The sequence below is a fragment of the Salvelinus namaycush genome, chromosome 34, assembly GCF_016432855.1.
Source record: "Salvelinus namaycush isolate Seneca chromosome 34, SaNama_1.0, whole genome shotgun sequence".
NCBI classification, from domain to species: domain Eukaryota; kingdom Metazoa; phylum Chordata; class Actinopteri; order Salmoniformes; family Salmonidae; genus Salvelinus; species Salvelinus namaycush.
In genome coordinates this window covers 40,433,359-40,457,757 of record NC_052340.1, presented here as the reverse complement: position 1 = coordinate 40,457,757, position 24,399 = coordinate 40,433,359, and the positions used below count along the sequence as shown (strand labels likewise).

Genomic DNA, 24,399 nt, shown 5'->3' with positions numbered 1-24,399 from the left:
GGACGAGGGTGCGTCAGATGTCAGGCTAAGTGACTCAGGTTTGTGGAAAGAGAGACCTGTGTCGTTCTGTCCCCTTCCTCACACAGCATTACGGTTTATCAGGATCCACATGCTGAGTCCAGCTGGCAGGAAACACACCATATCCTCATTCCTCGGCGCAGATGGACTGGTCACAAAGAGCAGAGCCAGGGGGCATGGGGTAGAGGGGGGTAAGGGGCAGGCCAGGGGGTAGAGGGGGGTAAGGGGCAGGCCAGGGGGTAGAGGGGGGTAAGGGGCAGGCCAGGGGTAGAGGGGGGTAAGGGGCAGGACAGGGGGCAGGGGGTAGAGGGGGGTAAGGGGCAGGACAGGGGGAAGAAGGGGGAAGGGCAGGACAGGGGGAAGAAGGGGGAAGGGGCAGGACAGGGGATAGAGGGGGGTAAGGGGCAGGACAGGGAGCAGGGGGTAGAGGGGGTAAGGGGTGGGACAGGGGGTAGAGGGGGTAAGAGGCAGGACAGGGAGCAGGGGGTAGAGGGGGGTGAGGGGTGGGACAGGGGGTAGAGGGGGTAAGGGGCAGGACAGAGGGGAAGAAGGGGGAAGGGGCAGGACAGGGGATAGAGGGGGGTAAGGGGCAGGACAGGGAGCAGGGGGTAGAGGGGGTAAGGGGCAGGACAGAGGGGCAGGGGGTAGAGCGGGGTAAAGGGCAGGAAAGGGGTGTGAGGGTGTGGTTGCTGGTCCATTCCTGAGAGGCCTCTTCTATCACATGTAGATCTCTGTCTAAACCTAGAGATCCCCGCCCCGTCCCTGCCAACTGGACTGCCTCAATCTGCTAACGGTTCTCTTCTGCATAGCTCTGCTGCCACCTGGAGGTTGTTTAACACTATTGCCCCCTGTTACTTATAGCTTCTGTGATTCTGTATGGCCTAATAATGAGCCAGCATAGGTTCTCTATACAGAATAGTAAAGCTTGTTGTTTTATTCTAAATTAACATGAAATGACAGATGGCAACAGTGTATGTGAAATTTGGCCAAGCAATTCCAATGTCCCTTCATTGTAGACGAATTACTTATTCTTTCAGTTGAACATAGTTAAAAATTAAAAATAAATCTGCTTATTTCTGTTAAAACCTAGTGTCAATGGTTATTTTCTTTTTTCAAATTAGGACAACTCTGCTACCACAGACAGTTCACGCTTCAGTGGAGCGATTGAAAACTGACCCGAGATCAGGGCTCAGTGGAAAAGTGTAGTTTGCGACCATAGGACTGCAACGTGCGCACTTTGCGACTGTACTGTTAATGGCGAACGATACGGCAACATCCGCAAGCGGCAGCAGAGAGAACATGGCGGAGGGAGATAAAAAGGCAGAGAAACTCAAGGAGAAGGCGAATAATTGCTTTAAAGGTAATATGACAACCCTGTAAAGTTGTTCTAGATTAATGTTATCTTTCAATCTATCTGGACAAAGTCTGTAATGATCCAAATTCAGTGTCCTTCATATGGGCAACAACGGTGGATTTGTCTAGCACACATGAGCCGGTTGCTATGCTATCAGCTAGCTAGCTAAACGGCGCATTGCTGCAATGGACAGTTGCTGCAATGCTAGTTAGCAAATCCGCTAACACACTTGTGAAAACGTGCCTCACAGTCGTGTGGTTGTGTTGTCGTCGCAACTTGGTTCTTCTTGAAAACAGAAACCGATCCATTTTATATTCCATGTAATATTGATCATTGTTATTATTCAGTATGTCGTAACTAATGTTGGTGTCATTTTCTAGATGGCTTTCACGCTAAACAAGTCGGTATTGTGTCAGTATCACACTGGTGCGTGCAGACAGGCCATGTCAAGTCATTCATTTGCTAGCTAGTTACCGTTCGTTAGAAAACAACATGATTTCACTGTTTTAGTTTTAATTTTGCAATTTGACACATATTTTCCGATTGAAAAAAAACCCTGTCTCACACGAGATCATACACTTTGCACATAATACCCTAAATCACATCGCTACTAAAGTTAGCTTATAGGAAAGTGGCAAGGCCCCCAAATCGAGATACCCCATAGCCGCGGTAGAACAAAACACAAACATATTTTTTCACATCCCTAATGTCTCCCATTTATGAAATGGATGGTTGTGTAAAAATATTTTCCTTCAAAAGGGGTTAAATTGATAGCTATTGTGACACACCCCCAGGGCACTCAACAGTGCGACCATTTTACTCGCATATGCGCCTCTTTTTTTTTTTTTTACGAGCACCAGTGAATTCTAGCTTTAATAACTAAAATATTTTTCGTTGTGCTCCTAAATGTCTGTGTGTGGTAAACATTTTCAACATAGGTACTTATATTCTCCTTGTGAAAAAGGTAAAGAAAATACAGAATAATACCTGGCTGGAGGGGTGATCATGTAACCCAATATTGAAAGTTCTGATATTGCTAAAATGTGGAACTCAAGTAATTTGTTGTCTGTCCTATATACACAAACAAACAGCGTTAGGATATTTCTGGTGCATATTTGAAATATACACCTGTAAACATAATGTCAACTATGAATAATGTTTAATGAATCTAAGCGTTATTTTTTGGTGGCTAATTTTAATAGACACCTTTCAAGTCAGATTTCCTCTCATTTAGTGCTGTATGGTCCTGCCTGACAAAAATGCATACAGTTACACATGTTTTTTTTTTTTATGTTGTGGCTATTGTAATCGGATCTAAGGAAAACACGTTGGCTCAGACATCGGGAATTAGAATTTTTTTGTTGTTGTCCAAGGTTCCTTTTTTGTAACGTTAGCCCCTACCCTTGTAATTAAGTCAGTGGCCACCACAGATTATCTTTGGTTGCCACCATGGATGTAGCCTCAAATCCAATATGGCAGCCATAGTACCATTTGATTGAGGTTAAATCACGTGTAAATATGTATTGTGTTTCAGAATTGTGTGTAACACTCATGCCTGTGAAGACCGTTTTGGTGTATTTTTATCCTAAAACCTATACGGGCCAACATTATTACAATCAAATGCCTTCGCCTGCATATACACTGAACAAAAAATATAAACGCAACATGTAAAGTGATGTTCCCTTGTTTCACGAGCTGAAATAAAAGATCCCAGATCCATATGCACAAGAAGCTTATTTCTCTTAAATGTCTTTAAGATAATCCATCCACCTGACGGGTGTGGCAGATTATCTAACCTCTCTGGATTAAAACCAAATTATGGTACGTATACTATATTACGTATTGGATCACTTAAAAAATACATTACCGTGTAGTTTACCATTAAAATGGTGTGACGGGATGTGGACGTACTCGGTATACATATCCCGAAGGGGAAAAAATTATCTCACTACAGTACATGTTCATAGAATGTTAGCAAAAATAAATAAGTTCTTGCTACCATGGAAAGGAAAATACCTGTCTAGTTGTGGACAAATCACCCTGATTAACTCTTTAGTCATATCCCAGTTTACCCTGATTAACTCTTTAGTCATATCCCAGTTTACCCTGATTAACTCTTTAGTCATATCCCAGTTTACCATGATTAACTCTTTAGTCATATCCCAGTTTACCCTGACTAACTCTTTAGTCATATCCCAGTTTACCCTGACTAACTCTTTAGTCATATCCCAGTTTACCCTGATTAACTCTTTAGTCATATCCCAGTTTACCATGATTAACTCTTTAGTCATATCCCAGTTTACCCTGACTAACTCTTTAGTCATATCCCAGTTTACCATGATTAACTCTTTAGTCATATCCCAGTTTACCCTGACTAACTCTTTAGTCATATCCCAGTTTACCCTGACTAACTCTTTAGTCATATCCCAGTTTACCCTGACTAACTCTTTAGTCATATCCCAGTTTACCCTGATTAACTCTTTAGTCATATCCCAGTTTACCATGATTAACTCTTTAGTCATATCCCAGTTTACCCTGACTAACTCTTTAGTCATATCCCAGTTTACCCTGACTAACTCTTTAGTCATATCCCAGTTTACCCTGATTAACTCTTTAGTCATATCCCAGTTTACCCTGACTAACTCTTTAGTCATATCCCAGTTTACCTATTTGCTTACGGCCGTGTCTACACCTAGAAACCTGTTTTTATTTAAATTATATGAGCAAAAAATATCTATCTTTTCATTTGGAATGGCAAGCTAGACAAAATTTAAAAGGGCCTGTTTTATATAATGAATATAAATTCGGAGGGCAGAAATGATAAAATATTAAAGCACTAGACCGCTCACTAAAGGCTTCAGTCATACAAAAGTTATACTTAAATCCAAACTGGTTCTCTAGCAGATTAGTAAGAATGTCTCACCGCATGTTCAAGAATGGCCTCTTTCCCTTTACTCAGATTACAACCTCTCCCTTTACTCAGATTACAACCTCTCCCTTTACTCAGATTACAACCTCTCCCTTTATTCAGATTACAACCTCTCCCTTTATTCAGATTACAACCTAGGGGTGGGCCTGAGTAGGGGCCTGAGTAGGGGCCTGAGTAGGGGCCTGAGTAGGGGCCTGAGTAGGGGCCTGAGTAGGGGCCTGAGTAGGGGCCTGAGTAGGGGCCTGAGTAGGGGCCTGAGTAGGGGCCTGAGTAGGGGCCTGAGGGCACACAGTGTGTTGTGAAATCTGTCTGAATGTATTGTAATGTTTTTAAAACATTGTATAAACTGCCTTATTTTTGCTGTACCCCAGGAAGAGTAGGGGGATCCATAGTAAATACTACTACACTACAGTACCCTGGTACACTACACTGGCAGGTTAGAGCTTCCATGGTGTAGCTAGTTATTGTAGCCACTGTTTTCCTGCTATGGACCCCATCAGTGTGTTGGATTGCACTTGAAATCCAGGATAACGTAATGCTTCCATATCACAGCAGCACAGTGCTAGGATAACCCTTGATCAAGTAGCCAATCAATCCACCCGCTAAGGGAAAGACACTCCCTAATGTGTGGGTTTGTCTTCCAGTGGTACACATTTTCACAGTTCAACCTTTGAACCTTGTGTTATTCTATGACTTTTCTCAATACCGCAATTAACAACTCCACGGGTTTCTTTGACAAGTTGAGAAGCCCGTTCCTTGACAGGCAATAAGCCAATAAATGCATATTATTGAAGATGAGCGACTCGAGAGAAAGTCCACTATAGCCTTGTAAGTGGAACTGATTCCGATCTAAATCAATGTGATGTTTTCTAGAGGAATTCTATGACCATGTATGTGATGTTGTTTTCTAGATAAAGACTATGACAATGCAATCAAATACTACACGGAGGCGTTGGAGCTCAACCCGGCCAACGCCATCTACTTCTCCAACCGCAGCCTGGCGTACCTGCGGACAGAGTGCTATGGCTACGCTCTGGCCGACGCCACCAAGTGTCTGGAGATAGACAAGAACTACATCAAGGGTTACTATCGCCGAGCCACGTCCAACATGGCTCTGGGCAAGTTCAAGGCTGCGCTCAAAGACTACGAGACGGTAAGACCGGACACGGTTAGACAAGACAGGAGAGTTAAAGGTACACTAAGCAAGATGACCGGAGAGGAAGCTCTTAGGAATAGGAAGATGACAGGAGAGGAAGCTTCAACGTACTCTTAGGAAGATGACCGGAGAGGAAGCTCTTAGGAATAGGAAGATGACAGGAGAGGAAGCTTCAACGTACTCTTAGGAAGATGACAGGAGAGGAAGCTCTTAGGAATAGGAAGATGACAGGAGAGGAAGCTCTCAGGAATAGGAAGATGACAGGAGAGGAAGCTCTCAGGAATAGGAAGATGACAGGAGAGGAAGCTTCAAGGTACTCTTAGGAAGATGACAGGAGAGGAAGCTTCAACGTACTCTTAGGAAGATGACAGGAGAAGAAGCTCTTAGGAATAGGAAGATGACAGGAGAGGAAGCTTCAAGGTACTCTTAGGAAGATGACAGGAGAGGAAGCTTCAACGTACTCTTAGGAAGATGACAGGAGAAGAAGCTCTTAGGAATAGGAAGATGACAGGAGAGGAAGCTTCAAGGTACTCTTAGGAAGATGACAGGAGAGGAAGCTTCAAGGTACTCTTAGGAAGATGACAGGAGAGGAAGCTTCAACGTACTCTTAGGAAGATGACATCATTGTAAATCCCCAGGTGACTTTTTAAATGGGAATAGTTACTGTAGTGGCTAAATTGTCCAATATAATTGTTCAAATACATTCCCATTCTAATCCTTTAGCCACGATGGAGGGTGGTGAAATGTCAGTCTTGACGCAGACAAATCCAATGTCCAGAATTTGTTGAAAAATAATAGTACATTTATTTGTCATTCTTCTGGATACAAAAATGTATAGAGTTTCTACCGAAACAAATTGTGATAATTTAAACTAAAGAAACAAACGGCATGGTAACCATGGTATCGCCAAATGTCCTTTCACTAGAGCGTTCATTAGAGAACAACTAAACCTTATTATAAGTTAATGTAATCATGTTTAAATTCATCAGTTGTAGTTTGAATATCTGTATCGAATATCAATGTCCAGTATGCAGGCTGACTGTCGATGTGTGCCTTGGACCCACAAACAAATGTACAAACATAAGATGACTTACCCATGATGCTTAGTTTTTTTGCATAGATACACTACCGCTCAAAAATTTGGGGTCATTTAGAAATGTCCTTGTTTTTTAAAAGAAAAGCACATTTATTTGTCCATTTTAAAATAACATCAATTTGATTTGAAATACACCAGTCTCAATGTCAACAGTGAAGAGGTGACTCTGGGATGCTGGCCTTCTAGGCAGAGTTGCAAAGAAAAAGCATTATCTATCTCAGACTGACCAATAAAAAGAAAAGATTAAGATGGGCAAAATAACAGACACTGGACAGAGGAACTCTGCCTAGAAGGCCGGCATCCTGGAGTCACCTCTTCACTGTTGACGTTGAGACTGGTATTTTGCGGTTACTATTTAATGAAGCTGCCAGTTGAGGACTTGTGAGGCGTCTGTTTCTCAAACTAGACACTCTAATGTACTTGTCCTCTCGCTCAGTTGTGCACCGGGGCCTCCCACTCCTCTTTCTATTCTGGTTAGAGCCAGTTTGCGCTGTTCTGTGAAGGGAGTAGTACACAGCGTTGTATGAGATCTTCAGTTTCTTGACAATTTCTCGCATGGAATAACCTTCATTTCTCAGAACAAGAATAGACTGATGAGTTTCAGAAGAAAGTCTTTGGTTCTGGCCATTTTGAGCCTGTAATCGAACCCACAAATGCTGATGCTCCAGATACTCAACTAGTGTAAAGAAGGCCAGTTTAATTGCTTCTTTAAATCAGAACAACAGTTTTCAGCTGTGCTAACATAATTGCAAAAGAGTTTTCTAATGATCAATTAGCCTTTTTTTAAATGATAAACTTGAATTAGCTAACACAACGTGCCATTGGAACACAGGAGCGATGGTTGCTGATATTGGGCCTCTGTACGCCTATGTAGATATTCCATTAAAAAATCTGCCGTTTCCAGCTTTTGAAAAGTAGTGTATGCCCACAGCATGGGGGGGGGGGGTATGAATAGACGGCACCTAATTTATTTATTTGAGATTTTTGGTGTTTTGTCCCTTTTTTTGTTTTAATTCTTTATGTACTTTCTAATATTATTGTGATCTGAAGCCCTCACAACAACAAAAAATAAGACAAAAAGTTAGTCGCAAAATAAAAAAGAAAACAGGTGACCTAAATCACAAGGTGACGTCCTACCAGATGACTGGGTTTGACCAGCGCTGTATAAGGCCCGTGTAACAGTTGTATTATTACTAAGATGAGGACAGCAGATGAGAATGTGGGCTTGTCACAAGGGAGGAGCCAATAATGAGGCTGTCGTCAAAATTTAGAAAGTCTCCCTGTTTGAGATGTCATCTTGCAAATGTCTGTACCTTGACAGTGTAATGACGAGGCAGTCACGTACTGCCAGGGTTAGATTCTGTTTTAATTGTGGTCAGTTCAGTAAATCGATCAAAAGTTCAATCCATCAAATGAAATGTTCCATTTAAATTTACATTTGGTCAATGAGGGGGGAAAAGGTAATTTATCAACAGCTGGTCTTTGTTCCATGTTGACATAAACACCCCAAGGCTCTGGCAACCGGGAGCTCTGCTCACTGGCTGGCTGGCTGTGCCACATCACTGACAGTGATAGCTGCCTGGCTGTCACTGAGACAAATTTAGAGTATTGGTGTCATGGACATATTGCTCTACACAGATGCAACCGTCTCTACTGGGGGCTAGTACTGAAGCCTTAGTGAGAGGAGAGAAGCATTAACTATTTCTAGAAATACAAACTGTGTTTTGTATTAATTTACTACCAAACCATGGCTGTAAAATCTATTTTCCTTTTGAATTTTGGACTGACTTTTCTGACATGGTACTGACCATTGTGTAGTACTGGTACCTGGGATAGTGTTTTAAGTGTGAGACTGACCCTAGTCCTTTGCCATGTGTGTTTGCCTGGTGTTGTGGGGTTAGGTCGTGCGGGTGCGACCCAGCGATAAGGACGCTAAGATGAAATACCAGGAGTGCAACAAGATCGTGAAACAGAAAGCCTTCGAGAGAGCCATCGCCAGCGACGAGCTCAAGAAATCGGTCGTAGACTCCCTAGACATCGAAAACATGAGTGAGTAGTTTGTAATCTTTATATTTTAGGATTCATTACTTGATTATAATTGTTTTATATCTCTATGTATCTTATATCTCAATAATATATATATATATATATATATTTTGAATGTCTAGATAATGGACTACCTCCTATATACATCATGGTGTTTTTGAAATGAAGATCTTCAAGACTGAGTTACTGTAAAACACTTGGTGACAAATGTTGCTGTAAAATGGGCTGTATACATGTGGTTGATTTTGATTGTGCCACCCATGCAGTGATTGAGGACGAGTACACTGGACCGAAGCTGGAAGAAGGAAAGGTGACGATGAGGTTCATGAAAGAGATGATGGAGTGCTTCAAAGACCAGAAGAAACTGCACAGAAAGTGTGCTTATCAGGTACACCTTAAATAATACTGTAATATTAGTGTACTTATCAGGCACAGATATAATATTACTGTAAAATTAGTGTACTTATCGTGTACTTATAATAATACTGTAACGTTGGTGTACTGTAACGTTGGTGTACTTATCAGGTACACCTAATACTGTAATATCACTGTGCTTACCAGGTACACCTATAATAATACTGTATTAGTGTGCTTGCCAGGTAAACCTATAACAATACTGTAGTATTACTGTAGTTATCAGGTACACCTATAACAATACGGTAATATTACTGTAGTTATCAGGTACACCTATAACAATACGGTAATATTACTGTAGTTATCAGGTACACCTATAACAATACGGTAATATTACTGTAGTTATCAGGTACACCTATAACAATACGGTAATATTACTGTACTTGTCAGGTAAAATTAAGCATCAGCTTGAAACCTTATGTAACCCTGTATTTGTGTTGGCTAATAAAATCCATTTCAGATTCTGATCCAAGTCAAAGAGCTGTTGTCCAATCTACCCAGTCTAGTTGAGATCACGTTAAAAGAGGTGAGACATCTGTGATGTATGTTGACTTCCTGGTATTGCTCTTCATCCTGTCTAGTTCGCCAATTGTCAGATTTTGTATTAATTATTGATCCCCGTCAGCTACTCTGCCTGCGGTCCCGGCAAAATTTAAGGCAGTTATACAATAATTTTTTTTAAAAACCATTACAGAATTCACAACACACCAAGTGTGTGCCCTCACGCCCGTAGTCGACTACAACATATATATATATATATATCACAAACTCTGTGTGTGTGTATAGTGTGTATGTTATCGTGTGTGTGCACGTGTCTGTGCCAATGTTTGTTGCTTCACAGTCCCGTTGTTCCATTTTGGGTGTTTTTTAAATGTTATTTAAATCTGATTCTCCTGCTGCATCAGTTACCTGATGTGGAATAGAGTTCCATGTAGTCATGGCTCTATGTAGTACTGTGTGCCTCCCATAGTCTGTTCTGGACTTGTGGACTGTGAAGAGACCTCTGGTGGCATGTCTTGTGGGGTATGCATGGGTGTCTGAGCTGTGTGCTAGTAGTTTAAACAGACAGCTCTGTGCTTTCATTATTGTCAATACCTCTCACAAATACAAGTGGCATGTCGTTAGTAAAGATTTTAAAAAGTAAGGGGCCTAGACAGCTGCCCTGGGGAACTCCTGATTCTACCTGGATTATGTTGGAGAGGCTTCCATTAAAGAACACCCTCTGTGTTCTGTTAGACAGGTAGCTCTTTATCCACATTATAGCAGGGGGTGTAAAGCCATAACACACAAGTTTTTCCATCAGCAGACTATGATCAATAATATCAAAAGCCGCACTGAAGTCTAACCAAACAGCCCCCACAATCTTTTCATCATCAATTTCTCTCAGCCAATCATCAGTCATTTGTGTAAGTGCTGTGCTTGTTGAAAGTCCTTCCCTACAAGCGTGCTGAAAGTCAATTTGTTTACTGTAAAATATAATTGTATCTGGTCAAACACTATTTTTTCCCAGAAGTTTACTAAGGGTTGATAACAGGGTGATTGGTCGGCTATTTGAGCCAGTAAAAGGGGCTTTACTATTCTTAGGTTGCGGAATGACTTTAGCTTCCCTCCAGGCCTGAGGGCGCACACTCTCTAGTAGGCTTAAATTGAAGATGTGGCAAATAGTTGTGGCAATATCGTTCGTTATTATCTTCAGTAATTTTCCATCCAAGTTGTCCGACCCCGGTGGCTTGTCATTGTTGATAGACAACAATACTTTTTTCACCTCTTCCACACTTCAAAAGTACAGTTCTTGTCTTTCATTATTTGGTCAGATATACTTGAATGTGTAGTGTCAGAATTTGTTGCTGGCATGTCATGCCTAAGTTTGCTAATCTTGCCAATAAATAAGTCATTGAAGTAGTTGGCAATATCAGTGGGTTTTGTGATGAATGAGCCATCTGATTCAATGAATGATGGAGCTGAGTTTGCCTTTTTGCCCGAAATTTCATTTAAGGTGCTCCAAAGCTTTTTACTCTCATTCTTTGTCATTTATCTTTGTTTCATAGTGTAGTTTCTTCTTTTTTTATTCAGTTTAGTCACAGGATTTCTCAATTTGCAGGGGATTTAAGTTTTACAGTCATTTTCTTAATGGGTGCATACTTATTAGTAACTGAGAGAAGCAATTTCATAAATGTGTCAAGTTCAGCATCTAGTTGCTCCTCATTACACACCACGAACCAACGAATATTCTTTACATCAACAACATAGGAATCACTACATAACTTGTTGTATGACCTCTTATACACTATTTTAGGCCCAGCCTTTGGAACTTTTGTTTTCCTAGATATGGCTACTATATTGTGATCACTACTGTTAAGTTCATGTTTTAAGTATCCCTATATTTCTGTTATTACGGGCTATCACTCAGTCAAGAGTGCGCATGCGCAGGAAGTCTTGTCGTTGTTGGACCTAGCCTGGAGTGTAATGGCTACCTTGTAGTGTTCATATAGTAGAGTAAACTTTGTTAAACTGGAACCTTGTCGTTGTTGGACCTAGCCTGGAGTGTAATGGCTACCTTGTAGTGTGTTCATATAGTAGAGTAAACTTTGTTAAACTGGAACCTTGTCGTTGTTGGACCTAGCCTGGAGTGTAATGGCTACCTTGTAGTGTGTTCATATAGTAGAGTAAACTTTGTTAAACTGGAACCTTGTCGTTGTGTCATTTCGAGTTAACATTGGTAGCAGAGGATGGTTTCTAACTACAATGTGCCACCTCGCTTCGACGAGAAGAGGTCGTACGAAAGTTGGAAAAATGAACTGGGAATCTGGATACGCGTTACTAATCTGGACGCGAAAAAGCAAGCACTTGCGGTGGTATTATCGCTCGAGGGAAGAGCGAGAGATACAGCACTGGAAATATCCGTTGAGGATTTGAACAAGGATGACGGTATGGGAACTTTGATCACAGCACTGGATTCTGTATTTCTCAAAGAAGAGAAAGACCGTGCCTACGAGGCATATTCAAACTTTGACAGTGTTACGAGAGATATTTCGGTTGCAATGGCAGACTACATCATTGATTTCGAACAGAGGTACAATAGAATGTGCAAGTACGACATGGTTCTCCCAGATGCAGTGTTAGGGTTCAAGTTGCTAGACACTGCTTGTCTAGATGGTAGGGAGAAACAGTTGGCTTTGACTGCTTGTACTGTGCTGACTTTTGCATCTATGAAGTCGGCACTAAAAATAATATTTGGTGAGAAGACGTCTGTCGCGCCAATAACAGATGGAATGCAAGTGAGTGACGCAGCATATTACACCGAGCAGCACAGAAAAGGCGCCAACAAGTCACCTCAAGACAACCAGAAGAGGGCGCCATTTCCCGGCACAAATCCACTGGACAAACATGGAAGGAGATCGAAATGTGCAATTTGTCAAAGCACTTACCATTGGGTTAAAGACTGTCCTCATAAAAATGAACAAGTTAAACTAACAGATGAAAATGTAAACACAGAGATAGAGCAGTGTAACATTACACTGTTTTCAAATGAATCTGATACTGAGATTTTTATAGTTGAATCCTTAGGATCTGCTGTGATTGATACTGCATGTACACGGACAGTGTGTGGTGCAAAATGGCTTGATAGCTATGTCAGTGAACTGAATATGAAAGAAGTACAAAATATGATTGACACACCAAGCAACAGAGCTTTCAAATTTGGAGATGGGAGAATTGTCCATTCTACCAAGAGAGTTAAGATACCAGCAAAAATTGGTCAGACTAAGTGTCACATTGAAACAGAGGTGGTCCCTACAGATATCCCCTAACTATTAAGCAAAGCTTCCCTCAAGAAGGCAGGGGCTGTACTAGACATAAAAAATGACAAGGCAGTGATGTTTAAACAACCAGTGACTCTTGAACTTACTACCTCAGGCCACTATTGTGTAAACATTTTAGACAAAGACATCACACAGAGTCCATGCAAAAATGAGATTCTGACTGACACAGAGCACATGGAGATTCTGACAGTCACAGAGAACATGAGCACTAAAGAAAAACACAAAGTCTTGTTAAAGCTTTACAAACAGTTTGGACATGATACAGTTGACAGACTTCAGAAGTTACTCAGCAGTTCAGGGAATAATGATGATGAGAAGTACGAAACTGGAAACAAAGTGTACTACAAACGAGTTGACTGTCAAGAGTGGAAAGGACCGGGAGTAGTCATTGGTCAAGATGGTGTGGTGATATTTGTGAGGCACGGAGGCATGATTGTCAGGGTGCATCACTCAAGATTGCGGAAAGTAAATGATCAACAAGATAGAGGGGCTGTTGCTGAGAATCAGTCTCCTAATGAAAATGACAAAAAGGACACAGTAACAGACACAAACCTACCAGATGTCGCATCCAATGATATGGACACCGAAACTGACACAGGAAATGGAGCAGAGACCTTCAACCATGCCACAGGTAATACTGTTGAGCGTTCAAATGAGGAAAACATTCAACAGCCACATGTGTTAAGAGAACATGGTTGTTCCAATCTGAAAACTGGACAAACTGTTAAATACATGGACAGAGAAAGTGGTATTCCACCCACAGCAACCGTCATTGGACGAGCAGGACAAGCAAAACACAAGAGCTGGTACAACTTGCAGTACTCTGAACCAGCTACACTTTCTGGTACAACAGGGTCAGCTGACCTGCCACTTGTAGATAATATCAGAATTGAACCAATGGAAAATCGAGAAAAACAGAATGACATTCAAAATGATGATGTACTTGAAACAAAGGACGTGTCATTTGACTCAGCTAAGCTAGATGAGCTCAGTAATTGGAGGGAAAATGGAGTGTTTGAGGAAGTCAAAGACATTGGCCAAAAGTGCGTCTCAACAAGGTGGGTGTGTACCCTTAAAGAATCCTTAACTGGAATAGTGCCCAAAGCACGTCTAGTGGCTAGAGGTTTTGAGGAGCTGGCTGCTAAAGAACTCCCAAAAGACTCACCGACATGCGCCTCAGAGTCACTCAGATTGCTGATGTCAGTGATCTGCCAGAAAAAATGGAAACTTAATTCCATAGACATCAAATCTGGATTTTTGCAGGGAACAGAGCTGTCAAGCGACATTCACATCCGACCTCCGCCCGAAGCTAAAAGTGAAGGAACACTGTGGAAACTAAAAAAGTGTGTGTATGGACTGGCAGATGGATCACTCTACTGGTACAACAAAGTCAAGGCAACAATGCTGAATACAGGTGGAAAAATGTCACAAGTGGATCCTGCAGTCTTCTATTGGCTTGATCAAGACTGCAATGTGAATGGAGTACTTGCCTGTCATGTTGATGACTTTATCTGGGGTGGCTCAGAGACCTTTGCTTCAACTGTGATTCCACACCTCAAAGCTGTTTTCTAGGTTGGCCGTGAGGAGCATGATCATACATTTTTGTTATGTTGGCATAGAGTTTATTACAGTTGATGGCAAAATACTGATGCAACAGGAGAGCTATATCAAGAATCTTCAACCCATCCACATGGATTCTTCAAGAGCCGTACAAAGGAATTCCCCTCTATGTGGAATTGAAGCTGATAAATTGAGGTCAAAGATAGGACAAATTTTATGGGTTGATAGACAGAGTAGACCTGATGTAATATTTGATGTTTGCAACTTGGCATCTAACACAAAACACACCACTGTACAAACCATTCATGAGGCAAACAAAGTTGTTCGTAAACTGAAATCACAACAAGTGATTTTAAAGTTTCAGCATGTTGGATAAGATGACTCTTTGAAACTAGTTGTCTTCAGAGATGCTTCGCTAGGGAACCTTACAGATGGAGGCACACAAGGTGGACATCTAATGGTGTTAATGGGTGAAGGAGGAAGATTCTCACCTATCTGTTGGCAGTCAAAAAGGATCACAAGGGTTGTCCGAAGCGGACTTGCTGGAGAAACCCTTGGTCTTGGGGATGGAGTTGACAATGGTATCTTTCTTGCAACTCTGTTCTCAGAGCTTACCACTGGTGAGACAAAACAGCACTTTCTACCTGTAGTTTGTGTCACTGACAACTACTTATTAGTTGATGCTGTGAAGTCAACCAAGTCTGTCACAGAGAAAAGACTCAGCATCAAGGAACTTATTCAAGCACAGAGAATCCAGCGGATTCTGTGGTCGACCACAAAGGAACAGCTTGCTGACTGTCTGACTAAAAAAAGGAGCATCCGGTCTTGTGCTCCTACAGGCTCTCGCTCCTACAGGCTCTCAGTAATGGAAAGTGGCAGCTTGAGTAACACAAATAAAAACTGTCACACAACCCATTTGTAATGGGGATCTTGAATAATACTTGGACCTTTATGTTGTTGATGTTTTATTTGTCTTTAAAGAAAAGGGGGAGATTGTTAAGTATCCCTATATTTCTGTTATTACGGGGCTATCACTCAGTCAAGAGTGCGCATGCGCAGGAGGTCTTGTCGTTGTTGGACCTAGCCTTGAGTGTAATGGCTACCTTGTAGTGTGTTCATATAGTAGAGTAAACTTTGTTAAACTGGAACCTTGTCGTTGTGTCATTTCGAGTTAACAACTACATCCAATGGATCTGGATACTGCTTTAAAGCTAATGTCTGCAGCATTAGTAAAGATGTGATCAATACATGTTGATGATTTCATTCCTGTTCTGTTTGTAACGACCCTGGTAGGTTGACTGACAACCTGATCCAGGTTGCAGAAACTAGTTACAGTTTGAAGCTTTCTCTTGAGTGGGGCAGCTTGATGAAAGCCAGTCAATATTTAAATCACCCAGAAAATATACCCCTCTGTTGATATCACATTTATCAAGCATTTCACACGCTATCCAGATACTGACTGTTAGCACGGTGGTCCGTTTATCCCCTAAAGCATATGAACTGTCCCTGTGTCTAAACCTGTTCTGTCTCCTCCCCAACAGACAGAGAAGATGACCATTTGTGGCGACACACATGGACAGTTCTACGACCTTCTGAACATCTTTGAGCTGAACGGCTTACCCTCCGAGACCAACCCCTATGTATCCTGCTCAGTCGCAGTAAAACGGTGACCTGTGCAGTAAAACGGTGACCTGTGCAGTAAAACGGTGACCTGTGCAGTAAAACGGTGACATGTGCAGTAAAACGGTGACCTGTGCAGTAAAACGGTGACCTGTGCAGTAAAACGGCGTTTGTATTCAAATACTAAATACTGTATTCAAATGTACATGATAACCCTTAACAATATAACACAGCTGTTTAATGGAGACTTTGTGGACCGTGGTTCGTTCTCCCTGGAGGTCATTCTGACTCTGTTCGGCTTCAAGCTGCTCCTCCCGGACTCCTTCTACCTGCTCAGAGGTCAGTATGCTCCTCCCGGACTCCTTCTACCTGCTCAGAGGTCAGTATGCTCCTCCCGGACTCCTTCTACCTGCTCAGAGGTCAGTATGCTCCTCCCGGACTCCTTCTACCTGCTCAGAGGTCAGTATGCTCCTCCCGGACTCCTTCTACCTGCTCAGAGGTCAGTATGCTCCTCCCGGACTCCTTCTACCTGCTCAGAGGTCAGTATGCTCCTCCCGGACTCCTTCTACCTGCTCAGAGGTCAGTATGCTCCTCCCGGACTCCTTCTACCTGCTCAGAGGTCAGTATGTTCCTCCCGGACTCCTTCTACCGGTTCAGAGGTCAGTATGCTCCTCCCGGACTCCTTCTACCTGCTCAGAGGTCAGTATGTTCCTCCTTCTACCTGCTCAGAGGTCAGTATGTTCCTCCTTCTACCTGCTCAGAGGTCAGTATGTTCCTCCTTCTACCTGCTCAGAGGTCAGTATGTTCCTCCTTCTACCTGCTCAGAGGTCAGTATGTTCCTCCTTCTACCTGCTCAGAGGTCAGTATGTTCCTCCTTCTACCTGCTCAGAGGTCAGTATGTTCCTCCTTCTACCTGCTCAGAGGTCAGTATGCTCCTCCTTCTACCTGCTCAGAGGTCAGTATGCTCCTCCCGGACTCCTTCTACCTGCTCAGAGGTCAGTATGTTCCTCCCGGACTCCTTCTACCTGCTCAGAGGTCAGTATGTTCCTCCCGGACTCCTTCTACCTGCTCAGAGGTCAGTATGTTCCTCCTTCTACCTGCTCAGAGGTCAGTATGTTCCTCCTTCTACCTGCTCAGAGGTCAGTATGTTCCTCCTTCTACCTGCTCAGAGGTCAGTATGTTCCTCCTTCTACCTGCTCAGAGGTCAGTATGTTCCTCCTTCTACCTGCTCAGAGGTCAGTATGTTCCTCCTTCTACCTGCTCAGAGGTCAGTATGTTCCTCCTTCTACCTGCTCAGAGGTCAGTATGTTCCTCCTTCTACCTGCTCAGAGGTCAGTATGTTCCTCCTTCTACCTGCTCAGAGGTCAGTATGCTCCTCCCGGACTCCTTCTACCTGCTCAGAGGTCAGTATGTTCCTCCCGGACTCCTTCTACCTGCTCAGAGGTCAGTATGTTCCTCCCGGACTCCTTCTACCTGCTCAGAGGTCAGTATGCTCCTCCCGGACTCCTTCTACCTGCTCAGAGGTCAGTATGTTCCTCCCGGACTCCTTCTACCTGCTCAGAGGTCAGTATGCTCCTCCCGGACTCCTTCTACCTGCTCAGAGGTCAGTATGCTCCTCCCGGACTCCTTCTACCTGCTCAGAGGTCAGTATGCTCCTCCCGGACTCCTTCTACCTGCTCAGAGGTCAGTATGCTCCTCCTTCTACCTGCTCAGAGGTCAGTATGCTCCTCCCGGACTCCTTCTACCTGCTCAGAGGTCAGTATGTTCCTCCCGGACTCCTTCTACCTGCTCAGAGGTCAGTATGCTCCTCCCGGACTCCTTCTACCTGCTCAGAGGTCAGTATGCTCCTCCCGGACTCCTTCTACCTGCTCAGAGGTCAGTATGCTCCTCCCGGACTCCTTCTACCTGCTCAGAGGTCAGTATGCTCCTCCCGGACTCCTTCTACCTGCTCAGAGGTCAGTATGCTCCTCCCGGACTCCTTCTACCTGCTCAGAGGTCAGTATGCTCCTCCCGGACTCCTTCTACCTGCTCAGAGGTCAGTATGCTCCTCCCGGACTCCTTCTACCTGCTCAGAGGTCAGTATGCTCCTCCCGGACTCCTTCTACCTGCTCAGAGGTCAGTATGCTCCTCCCGGACTCCTTCTACCTGCTCAGAGGTCAGTATGCTCCTCCCGGACTCCTTCTACCTGCTCAGAGGTCAGTATGCTCCTCCCGGACTCCTTCTACCTGCTCAGAGGTCAGTATGCTCCTCCCGGACTCCTTCTACCTGCTCAGAGGTCAGTATGCTCCTCCCGGACTCCTTCTACCTGCTCAGAGGTCAGTATGCTCCTCCCGGACTCCTTCTACCTGCTCAGAGGTCAGTATGCTCCTTCCGGACTCCTTCTACCTGCTCAGAGGTCAGTATGTTCCTCCTTCTACCTGCTCAGAGGTCAGTATGCTCCTCCCGGACTCCTTCTACCTGCTCAGAGGTCAGTATGCTCCTCCCGGACTCCTTCTACCTGCTCAGAGGTCAGTATGCTCCTCCCGGACTCCTTCTACCTGCTCAGAGGTCAGTATGCTCCTCCCGGACTCCTTCTACCTGCTCAGAGGTCAGTATGCTCCTCCCGGACTCCTTCTACCTGCTCAGAGGTCAGTATGCTCCTCCCGGACTCCTTCTACCTGCTCAGAGGTCAGTATGTTCCTCCTTCTACCTGCTCAGAGGTCAGTATGCTCCTCCCGGACTCCTTCTACCTGCTCAGAGGTCAGTATGTTCCTCCCGGACTCCTTCTACCTGCTCAGAGGTCAGTATGTTCCTCCCGGACTCCTTCTACCTGCTCAGAGGTCAGTATGCTCCTCCCGGACTCCTTCTACCTGCTCAGAGGTCAGTATGTTCCTCCCGGACTCCTTCTACCGGTTCAGAGGTCAGTATGCTCCTCCCGGACTCCTTCTACCTGCTCAGAGGTCAGTATGTTCCTCCTTCTACCTGCTCAGAGGTCAGTATGTTCCTCCTTCTACCTGCTCAGAGGTCAGTATGTTCCTCCTTCTACCTGCTCAGAGGTCAGTATGTTCCTCCTTCTACCTGCTCAGAGGTCAGTATGTTCCTCCTTCTACCTGCTCAGAGGTCAGTATGTTCCTCCTTCTACCTGCTCAGAGGTCAGTATGTTCCTCCTTCTACCTGCTCAGAGGTCAGTATGTTCCTCCTTCTACCTGCTCAGAGGTCAGTATGTTCCTCCTTCTACCTGCTCAGAGGTCAGTATGTTCCTCCTTCTACCTGCTCAGAGGTCAGTATGTTCCTCCTTCTACCTGCTCAGAGGTCAGTATGTTCCTCCTTCTACCTGCTCAGAGGTCAGTATGTTCCTCCTTCTACCTGCTCAGAGGTCAGTATGCTCCTCCCGGACTCCTTCTACCTGCTCAGAGGTCAGTATGTTCCTCCCGGACTCCTTCTACCTGCTCAGAGGTCAGTATGCTCCTCCCGGACTCCTTCTACCTGCTCAGAGGTCAGTATGCTCCTCCCGGACTCCTTCTACCTGCTCAGAGGTCAGTATGCTCCTCCCGGACTCCTTCTACCTGCTCAGAGGTCAGTATGCTCCTCCCGGACTCCTTCTACCTGCTCAGAGGTCAGTATGCTCCTCCTTCTACCTGCTCAGAGGTCAGTATGCTCCTCCCGGACTCCTTCTACCTGCTCAGAGGTCAGTATGTTCCTCCCGGACTCCTTCTACCTGCTCAGAGGTCAGTATGTTCCTCCCGGACTCCTTCTACCTGCTCAGAGGTCAGTATGCTCCTCCCGGACTCCTTCTACCTGCTCAGAGGTCAGTATGCTCCTCCCGGACTCCTTCTACCTGCTCAGAGGTCAGTATGCTCCTCCCGGACTCCTTCTACCTGCTCAGAGGTCAGTATGCTCCTCCCGGACTCCTTCTACCTGCTCAGAGGTCAGTATGCTCCTCCCGGACTCCTTCTACCTGCTCAGAGGTCAGTATGCTCCTCCCGGACTCCTTCTACCTGCTCAGAGGTCAGTATGCTCCTCCCGGACTCCTTCTACCTGCTTAGAGGTCAGTATGCTCCTCCCGGACTCCTTCTACCTGCTCAGAGGTCAGTATGCTCCTCCCGGACTCCTTCTACCTGCTCATAGGTCAGTATGCTCCTCCCGGACTCCTTCTACCTGCTCAGAGGTCAGTATGCTCCTCCCGGACTCCTTCTACCTGCTCAGAGGTCAGTATGCTCCTCCCGGACTCCTTCTACCTGCTCAGAGGTCAGTATGCTCCTCCCGGACTCCTTCTACCTGCTCAGAGGTCAGTATGCTCCTCCCGGACTCCTTCTACCTGCTCAGAGGTCAGTATGCTCCTCCCGGACTCCTTCTACCTGCTCAGAGGTCAGTATGCTCCTCCCGGACTCCTTCTACCTGCTCAGAGGTCAGTATGCTCCTCCCGGACTCCTTCTACCTGCTCAGAGGTCAGTATGCTCCTCCCGGACTCCTTCTACCTGCTCAGAGGTCAGTATGCTCCTCCCGGACTCCTTCTACCTGCTCAGAGGTCAGTATGCTCCTCCCGGACTCCTTCTACCTGCTCAGAGGTCAGTATGCTCCTCCCGGACTCCTTCTACCTGCTCAGAGGTCAGTATGCTCCTCCCGGACTCCTTCTACCTGCTCAGAGGTCAGTATGCTCCTCCCGGACTCCTTCTACCTGCTCAGAGGTCAGTATGTTCCTCCCGGACTCCTTCTACCTGCTCAGAGGTCAGTATGTTCCTCCCGGACTCCTTCTACCTGCTCAGAGGTCAGTATGTTCCTCCCGGACTCCTTCTACCTGCTCAGAGGTCAGTATGTTCCTCCCGGACTCCTTCTACCTGCTCAGAGGTCAGTATGCTCCTCCCGGACTCCTTCTACCTGCTCAGAGGTCAGTATGCTCCTCCCGGACTCCTTCTACCTGCTCAGAGGTCAGTATGTTCCTCCCGGACTCCTTCTACCGGTTCAGAGGTCAGTATGCTCCTCCCGGACTCCTTCTACCTGCTCAGAGGTCAGTATGTTCCTCCTTCTACCTGCTCAGAGGTCAGTATGTTCCTCCCGGACTCCTTCTACCTGCTCAGAGGTCAGTATGTTCCTCCCGGACTCCTTCTACCTGCTCAGAGGTCAGTATGTTCCTCCTTCTACCTGCTCAGAGGTCAGTATGTTCCTCCTTCTACCTGCTCAGAGGTCAGTATGTTCCTCCTTCTACCTGCTCAGAGGTCAGTATGTTCCTCCTTCTACCTGCTCAGAGGTCAGTATGCTCCTCCTTCTACCTGCTCAGAGGTCAGTATGCTCCTCCTTCTACCTGCTCAGAGGTCAGTATGTTCCTCCCGGACTCCTTCTACCTGCTCAGAGGTCAGTATGTTCCTCCCGGACTCCTTCTACCTGCTCAGAGGTCAGTATGTTCCTCCCGGACTCCTTCTACCTGCTCAGAGGTCAGTATGTTCCTCCCGGACTCCTTCTACCTGCTCAGAGGTCAGTATGTTCCTCCTTCTACCTGCTCAGAGGTCAGTATGTTCCTCCTTCTACCTGCTCAGAGGTCAGTATGTTCCTCCTTCTACCTGCTCAGAGGTCAGTATGTTCCTCCTTCTACCTGCTCAGAGGTCAGTATGTTCCTCCTTCTACCTGCTCAGAGGTCAGTATGTTCCTCCTTCTACCTGCTCAGAGGTCAGTATGTTCCTCCTTCTACCTGCTCAGAGGTCAGTATGTTCCTCCTTCTACCTGCTCAGAGGTCAGTATGTTCCTCCTTCTACCTGCTCAGAGGTCAGTATGTTCCTCCTTCTACCTGCTCAGAGGTCAGTATGTTCCTCCTTCTACCTGCTCAGAGGTCAGTATGTTCCTCCTTCTACCTGCTCAGAGGTCAGTATGTTCCTCCTTCTACCTGCTCAGAGGTCAGTATGTTCCTCCTTCTACCTGCTCAGAGGTCAGTATGTTCCTCCTTCTACCTGCTCAGAGGTCAGTATGTTCCTCCTTCTACCTGCTCAGAGGTCAGTATGTTCCTCCTTCTACCTGCTCAGAGGTCAGTATGTTCCTCCTTCTACCTGCTCAGAGGTCAGTATGTTCCTCCTTCTACCTGCTCAGAGGTCAGTATGTTCCTCCTTCTACCTGCTCAGAGGTCAGTATGTTCCTCCTTCTACCTGCTCAGAGGTCAGTATGTTCCTCCTTCTACCTGCTCAGAGGTCAGTATGTTCCTCCCGGACTCCTTCTACCTGCTCAGAGGTCAGTATGTTCCTCCTTCTACCTGCTCAGAGGTCAGTATGTTCCTCCCGGACTCCTTCTACCTGCTCAGAGGTCAGTATGTTCCTCCTTCTACCTGCTCAGAGGTCAGTATGTTCCTCCTTCTACCTGCTCAGAGGTCAGTATGTTCCTCCTTCTACCTGCTCAGAGGTCAGTATGCTCCTCCCGGACTCCTTCTACCTGCTCAGAGGTCAGTATGCTCCTCCCGGACTCCTTCTACCTGCTCAGAGGTCAGTATGCTCCTCCCGGACTCCTTCTACCTGCTCAGAGGTCAGTATGCTCCTCCCGGACTCCTTCTACCTGCTCAGAGGTCAGTATGTTCCTCCCGGACTCCTTCTACCTGCTCAGAGGTCAGTATGTTCCTCCTTCTACCTGCTCAGAGGTCAGTATGCTCCTCCCGGACTCCTTCTACCTGCTCAGAGGTCAGTATGTTCCTCCCGGACTCCTTCTACCTGCTCAGAGGTCAGTATGCTCCTCCCGGACTCCTTCTACCTGCTCAGAGGTCAGTATGCTCCTCCCGGACTCCTTCTACCTGCTCAGAGGTCAGTATGCTCCTCCCGGACGCCTTCTACCTGCTCAGAGGTCAGTATGCTCCTCCCGGACTCCTTCTACCTGCTCAGAGGTCAGTATGCTCCTCCTTCTACCTGCTCAGAGGTCAGTATGCTCCTCCCGGACTCCTTCTACCTGCTCAGAGGTCAGTATGCTCCTCCCGGACTCCTTCTACCTGCTCAGAGGTCAGTATGCTCCTCCCGGACTCCTTCTACCTGCTCAGAGGTCAGTATGCTCCTCCCGGACTCCTTCTACCTGCTCAGAGGTCAGTATGCTCCTCCCGGACTCCTTCTACCTGCTCAGAGGTCAGTATGCTCCTCCCGGACTCCTTCTACCTGCTCAGAGGTCAGTATGCTCCTCCCGGACTCCTTCTACCGGTTCAGAGGTCAGTAGGCTCCTCCTTCTACCGGTTCAGAGGTCAGTAGGCTCCTCCTTCTACCGGTTCAGAGGTCAGTAGGCTCCTCCTTCTACCTGCTCAGAGGTCAGTAGGCTCACAGAGGAAGTTAAGAGCACTGTATATCCGTGGCCAGTTCTTTGCTAATGTTTATATTACCCATGTGTAATGGACCCTTCGCTAAGCCTTGCCACCCTTGGTTACTTTTGTGACCTTGGTCAACATTTTACCAGGAAGACCAATTCCCCATTCAAACCATTGGAGAAAACCCCTCACAATGATCTTAAACTGTGCTTTTAATACACAATGAAATTAAACAGACTACCCCTTGCTGATCAGGAGACTCATGTATGTTGTGGTGAACTCTCATTACAATTGCTTTATGGGAACCTGGTCAAATTAAGTTTGTAGTCTAGCTAGCCACTAGATGGCTCTAAAGGCACTCTGCATGCAGTCAAAGCTACTAACCACTTTTGGAGTTAACAAGTGCTTTCAAATTGTTTGTCAACAGCCTATGAGAGTTATATTCCTAATAGCCAATTTAGCTACATGCCAATGAGTAATATTAACTATGAGCGCTAACCGGTTAGCGTTTTCAATGAGCGCTAGCTAACCAGTTAGCTTTAGCAACGTTTTCAATGAGAGCTAGCAAGCGTTAGCAATGTTTTCGATGAGCGCTAGCTAATCAGCTAGCCTTAGCAATGTTTTCAATGAGAGCTAGCCAACCAGCTAGCGTTAGCAACGTTTTCAATGAGACCTAGCTAACAAGCTAGCTAACAAATACAACAACAGTATAATCTATTATTCTAAAAAAACACAACAGGCTCTGTATTTCATGTATCGTAGTTGCAAGTACCTCTGGTGCACTGTTAAATTATAGCCCTCCTTGGCTTCCAAGGGTTTTCAACGTGACCTTGTCCGAGGTGTTGGACTCAACTACAGTTGCTATCCGTCGAAGCGTTGCGATTGCTTGCCCATAATTCAGGGAGTGGGGCTTAGCGAAGGGTAAATTGTGTTGGTAACTAAGGTCCATATGTTCCTGTGTAACTAGGTAACCACGAGACTGACAACATGAACCAGATGTATGGTTTTGAGGGGGAGGTGAAAGCCAAGTACACCACTCAGATGTTTACGCTCTTCAGTGAGGTCTTCCAGTGGCTGCCTCTGGCGCAGTGCATCAATGGAAAAGTTCTGGTAAGTAACCTTTGACCCCTAACCTCTGGCATAGT

General features: G+C 45.5%; 1 protein-coding gene across 1 annotated transcript in view; it reads left to right on the top strand.

Annotated features, from left to right (window-relative positions):
- Positions 1–1,286: 1,286 nt before the first annotated feature.
- ppp5c (protein phosphatase 5, catalytic subunit) overlaps positions 1,287–24,399 on the top strand; it is a 33,243-nt gene continuing 10,130 nt past the window's right edge. Inside the window, exons 1-8 of the mRNA XM_038974058.1 lie at positions 1,287–1,378; positions 5,213–5,454; positions 8,455–8,602; positions 8,866–8,987; positions 9,474–9,539; positions 15,936–16,034; positions 16,248–16,353; positions 24,222–24,364. Coding sequence (XP_038829986.1) covers positions 1,318–1,378; positions 5,213–5,454; positions 8,455–8,602; positions 8,866–8,987; positions 9,474–9,539; positions 15,936–16,034; positions 16,248–16,353; positions 24,222–24,364 — 987 coding nt within the window. The 5' untranslated portion in view covers positions 1,287–1,317. The remainder of the gene's footprint in view (positions 1,379–5,212; positions 5,455–8,454; positions 8,603–8,865; positions 8,988–9,473; positions 9,540–15,935; positions 16,035–16,247; positions 16,354–24,221; positions 24,365–24,399) is intronic.